General features: G+C 39.2%; 1 protein-coding gene across 1 annotated transcript in view; it reads left to right on the forward strand.

The window, feature by feature from the left end:
* LOC113238350 (mitogen-activated protein kinase kinase kinase 10) overlaps window positions 1-6,000 on the forward strand; it is a 75,281-nt gene that overhangs the window by 53,167 nt on the left and 16,114 nt on the right. The window contains exons 3-8 of the mRNA XM_026475191.1: window positions 561-753; window positions 1,620-1,795; window positions 2,992-3,012; window positions 3,345-3,534; window positions 4,431-4,604; window positions 5,858-5,982. Of these exons, the coding sequence (XP_026330976.1) occupies window positions 561-753; window positions 1,620-1,795; window positions 2,992-3,012; window positions 3,345-3,534; window positions 4,431-4,604; window positions 5,858-5,982 (879 nt within the window). The remainder of the gene's footprint in view (window positions 1-560; window positions 754-1,619; window positions 1,796-2,991; window positions 3,013-3,344; window positions 3,535-4,430; window positions 4,605-5,857; window positions 5,983-6,000) is intronic.

The following is a 6,000-nucleotide window of genomic DNA, read 5'->3' on the forward strand; positions in this document are numbered from 1 at the left end:
TTGGTAAACGAGAATAGGTACATCGGTTTCAATTAGTTTTTTTTTTAAATCGCGTTTTCTCAATTCCACAATTTTGAGTCACGACAGTATTATGTTTCGTGTGCGATTACGTTCAACACACTAATTGGTATGGAACTGTGGAACTTGTATTATATAGTTCAATTACTGCTTTATAAATAACACAAAAACGACACCACTGATTATAATAGTTACGGCCTTTAGTTGTATTATATGTCACAGTTAAAAGAAAAAAAAGGATTTTTTTTAAATGGCTAATCAAAATACAATTAAAGTTATTGTATAAAATATGTCATGTATATTTAATTTTTTTTATCGGAAAAACCTAAAGTTTTAAATCCATCATTATCATTTATCTCTGAATTTTGGATTTGTTGCTTGTGCCTTTCTTTCTTCCGAGTGCAGAAATGCCGTACCGTAATTCCGTTACCGTAACTCATGATATTAGCTTTGCCTCTGTAGAAGTCTTTGTTCTCTTTACGATGCTAATATTTAACTATACCGCCCAAAAATATTCCAAAAATCCTAATTCTATACTACAGGTGATAAAAAACTCAACATTCTCTCACGCTTCGGACGTGTGGTCCTACGGCGTTCTACTCTGGGAGCTTCTAACCGGTGAGACGCCGTACAAGGGCATCGACGCGCTGGCGGTGGCTTATGGGGTCGCCGTTAACAAGCTCACGCTGCCTATCCCTTCGACGTGTCCAGAGCCTTGGCGTGTGCTTATGGAGGGTGAGTAAATTACATACAGCGTGAAACGCAGAGAGCGGCTGCGGGTCGGGCGTGGGTCTGTTCGGGTCGGGTCGGATCGGGACCGCGGCGGGCTTGAGTCCGAGTATTTGTATGGACGACAACACACCGAGTGCCGGCGCGTCTTGCGCCTCGGTATTAGACCCGCCGCGATCCCGACCCGACACGCGCCCTACTCGCTCTCTGTGTGTTTCGTGCTTTAATATTGTAGGCTAGCTATGCACGTTACATACTAACACCACATGCGAAACCCTTCTGACGTTTTCGTTGTAGGGTAGTATCATATTGTTCGATATCAAGTAACGTGTGAAATTGTCAAAATTGTTTGCTATTGACATTTTATTTCGAATAAAACTTCATCTCGACTGATATTAGAATTGAGGTCCAATCAAATTGTTTCGTTTTTCAGAGATGTTCGAAATTTGAATGTAATAATAACATTTTGACAGATAAGAAATTTGTTCTAACAAAACAGTTTACCTTTAGATTGTTCGTAATTTGCGGTTTTTGAACAATTATAGAGAGTTTATGATATGTGTGTAGATAAAATTTATTTTAAATACACTGCCATAGCAATTGCTAGTTGCGCATCAAGAATATGGAGCCAAATACAATACAATAATTTCGGGATTGCAGATTAACACTCTCCGTGACATTTTAGTAATCTAATACCAAACCATTCTTTTTAGTTCCTTTCTCTTAATTTATATTTATAATTTGCACAAGTAACCTAATAAACAAAAGGCATTAGCTAGCTGTCAAATTTCAGTGCCTGACCTAGACATAACAATCTTATATTATCTAGTCGATTAACCAACATGAAGCTTATTTACCCTGCTTTTCCACAGCGTGCTGGCGTTCAAATCCTCACGAACGGCCTCTGTTCCCCGAGATCCTGGAGCAGCTCGAGCGCATCCGCTTGTCAGAGTTCACTCGCGCGCCGCACGAGTCATTCCACACTATGCAGGACGGATGGCGTTTGGAGATCGAAGAGGTTCTCAGAGATCTCAGACGTAAAGAAAAGGTAACTTCAGCCGTCACAATCTATGACGTTAAATACTAATCAAATTATTCAACTACCTCAGCGGGCCAACTGTTTATACATTGTGAGCATTGGATGAGGAGAGTCAGTTTGGGAAATAGACTTTTTAAATTTGTTCTTGTCTGTGTGTATTAGTGGTTTCTTCTGTTATGGTGGTGGGTTCTGCTGCTCTGGTTTTTTTTTAAATATATAATAGACACACGCTTGGCCACAATTTCACTTGATGGTAAGCGACGATGGGACGCGTTTGCCTAAAAAAATGCCTCTTAATAAATGGTACTCTAATAGTAATAGTGTTATTTACTGTCACATTAATTGAGGCTATCAATAAAAAAAAAATTATTTTGGTTACACTCCTTTGGCGCTGATAGCTTCAATTATACTCTGTCCAACCATTTTCTTTTTTTCTTCTTTCCATAAAGGAAAAGGCAAAGGTTTTACACCATACAGCCAAGTCTTGGTACATTATTCTTTTTTGGTACATGAAGTTGAATTATGTTTCTGTAAATATGGCCGCCACAAAGAGGATAGGCAATTTGAGGCGGCGTGCTTGGATTGACTCGGGATTCCTCAGAACGGGCCGATGCGGGTATTTTAGTTCGAGATTCGTATAATTTCGCGTTTTAATCTTCGATTAAGGCACAATAGCCCTGTCCTATTCCATTTTAAACTAGATTTCACAAAATAATTGAAAGTCAAAATAAATACGACACTTTTCCCTCCAAAAGGTCCAGAGCGAATCCCAACCATTTATTTAACTTTTGACAGCTCGAATTCTAATCAATTAGTGATGTTCTAATGTGTTTCCGATTCGATTTTTTATAATAATCTATTTTATTATCGGAGCTAAAGAGCACGTCGCTTCACTAAAATAAAAAAAAAAAGTCCAGGAAGTATTGCATTTTTTTGTCTATGGTTGTATGTCAATAATTACGGAACTTCAGAGGCATTCACATGTCAGAAGTTAAATAAATGGTTGGACAGAGTATAGTCGTAATTACAGCGTTTCTGTGAAGACGGGGAATGGTTTTTAAGGGGTTCTTGTTACTTGTCAAAAGGGACCTTTATAGTATGGGTACCACTTGAATGGCAAAAAAATGGACTATTCCAAACATTTTTGTAGGCTAGAAATTTAGTTACTAATTAAGAGTTTTTTCTTTGTAATGCTTACTTAACAGGAGTGTAAAACTATGGAAGAGGTTAGTGAAATCTTTCCACTGTTGGCATTCTTTATCACTATTATTTTACCTCCCTTATAATTTCAACATAATAATATTATTTGAATACAAAAAATATACATAAATAGTAAAGTATTTAGTTAGATTATCAATACAAAATCAATACAGAATTGAGAACCTCCTCCTTTTTTGAAGTCATTTAAAAAATATTTATGTTTTATTGATCAACAAAGTTTTTTCCTTGTGTTAAGGAAAAAACTTTGTTGTTTATTTAAAAAAAAAAAGTTTATTTTTAATTTATTAACAAATAATGAAAAATGTGTCCATTACGATTAACGTGTATATCCTTGTAGGAGCTACGTTATCGCGAAGAGGAGCTGACGCGTGCGCAACTTAAACAACAGCGAGACGAGCAGACCCTCATGCAGAAGGAGCGCGAGCTCGAGATGAGGGAAATCGACTTGGCCGCGCGGGAGTTGCACATACTCATCGTCGCGTCCAACATGTCGCACACGCAGCCGCCGCAGCCCAACAAACGAAAGGGTAAATACCACCTTATTATCTAGAAATAAGTGTGCGAATACACAACCCATTTAAGTAAATATTTTATTGGTAAGGCCGTTGGACCACACTTGACCATCACGCATCTGTGTTACGTCTTTAGTATACGCATCTAGCACGCTTACGCATGTACCACCAACGTCGCACTATTTTTTCGCAAAAGTATTAAAATTTAATGTTATTATTTATTTATATTAAAGGTAGATCTGGATAAGTGCAAAGCAATTTAAAAAATGTTGATGTCAAATTGGGTTCTTATTAAGAATAGAATTCGCTTGTTTGACAATAGAAAAGTATATTTTAATTTAAAAACTCCAGCACCCATAGTATACCACCTCGATACAGCTATTATATCCACACGTAGCTGTCAAATTCGAATGATAAACCGGCAAAAAAAAAATTTGAAAATTTTATCACAATAGCGAACATGGCGAGAGCACCGTGTTATCACATTTTTAAGTCATCGCGAGCGCCCGCGACCAATGATTGCAAAAGATTAACACAGTGCCAAACATGGCTGCAAGGTCACAGCTGATTTTAAAACTTTTGCACAGCAATTTTATCAATGTAAAAATTAAGCGTGACAAACGATATGAAAAAACAATTTTTGTTTCATGGTTTTCGCGGTGATGATTAAATGACAAAGATAACTATATAAGCAATTTAATATCATTGTCCTTGTTCTTCAAAATATATAACAATAGTTCATTACCAATTAAGTAAACCTAGATTTATCAACTGAATTATGTATTGTCACGGGTTGGCTTATCAAATTATCACACATATTCTTATACAGCCTTATTGTTATATGTATATGTTATATATATATAAATATTCTATATCTTTATTGTTTTTTATTATATTTATTGTTCCAACAGGCAAATTCAGCAAAATCAAGCTCCTAAAAGACGCGATCTCACCTCCTCTTGACTTTCGACACACTTTGACCGTGAGACCTTCTGAGGACTCGGTCGAGTCATCGGTAAAACAGCTCGTCGCCGTCGCGAAGGATACGCCACCTGGATCGCCCGCCATCATGAGGGCTATTGCTCGTAAGTTCTTACTTCATGTCTAGCTAGATTTAGACTGAAATAAATTTAGATTGAACGGTTCAAAGTGGCGAGGCGTCCATATAACTCGATTCCCACCAGCTTGCCTAAAATTTTCCACTTATCATCAAATATCGTAAATATTTTAAAGTAATTTACTACATTTTGTGCTTAATTTTACGTGTAGAATAATTAACCTGTTAAATAAAGGGTACTAGTATCTTCTGTGCTAATAAGTTTGTTATGGCAAGTTTTTTTTTGCTCCGGATTTACCAAAGATAATTTTCACGCCTCGCTACTGAATGCTACGGTCACTACTGCTGACCAGGATCCCCGTTCACGTCCTGTAGCGCCATGGCAAATGTGCGCAACGTGTTACATTGGTAACGTTTCGTTTTTAGTTTAGTTTTGGTTTTACCGTTGACAATTAGCGCGACTGGCCCCCTGTTTAAAACATTATATTATTTATTCGACATTGTTTTTTGATTTGCTCGAGGAATACATATTTGACAGTAATTGTGTCGGATGTTGGACCGAACCGAGAACCGAGTAGACGCCCAGGTAGGTTACGGTTAGGTACGCACAGACGTTAAGGTAGACTATTCCTTTTTTAAAGTAAAATGACGTTTGCAGGGTTGCCATTTTATGTAAAATTTTCAAGTCTTGTAGTTTTTATCGACAGTTTCAACGATAGGTAGGTACCTCTGTGGTTTAACTACCTCAGTGGTCCAAACGGTTTGGACCGTGGGTGCTGACAGAAGATGTCCCAGGTTCGATTCCTGAGAGGACCAATTTGGGAAATGACTTTGGCCTAAATTGGTTTTAGTATGGGTGTTTCGATCCTGAAGTGAATTTAATTGCTCCTGGTACAGGGAATTTTTTAGTGTAAGACCAGTTAATCGGTCCGTCTTTGAAGGACATAGAGCTACAATAAAAAAAATCATGCTGTTAGTTCACTCGCGTCTTGGACAAAAATAGATTTTTTTTATACTAAGTGACTGGAGGGACAGTGCGCCTGGTGGAAAGCGACACACCTGTCCATACCAGTTGCAGTGCCTGCAAGACCTGAGAGGCACTCCCTCGGCGCCCGTCACCCTGAGACGTAAGTTGACAAGTCCCCTGTGCCTGTAATTTCAACTCGTTCACGAGGAGCTCTACTGCTACTAATTTATGAATGATTAAGGGTTTAGACATTTAGTGTTACTTCCTGAAATCGCGAAAATCGTCCCCGCCGTAACGTCAGTGCGCGTCCGCAGTGCCGGCGGACGGCGTGAAGGGCAAGACGTGGGGCCCGTCGTCGGTGCACGGGCGCTCGCGCGGGCACCTGCCGCTGCCGCTGCGCGGGCGCGCCGGGCCCGCCGCGCCGCGCCTGGCCAGCTCGGCGCCCGACCTGCCCCCC

The sequence above is a fragment of the Hyposmocoma kahamanoa genome, unplaced genomic scaffold, assembly GCF_003589595.1.
Source record: "Hyposmocoma kahamanoa isolate Upper Pololo Valley unplaced genomic scaffold, ASM358959v1 95, whole genome shotgun sequence".
NCBI lineage: Eukaryota > Metazoa > Arthropoda > Insecta > Lepidoptera > Cosmopterigidae > Hyposmocoma > Hyposmocoma kahamanoa.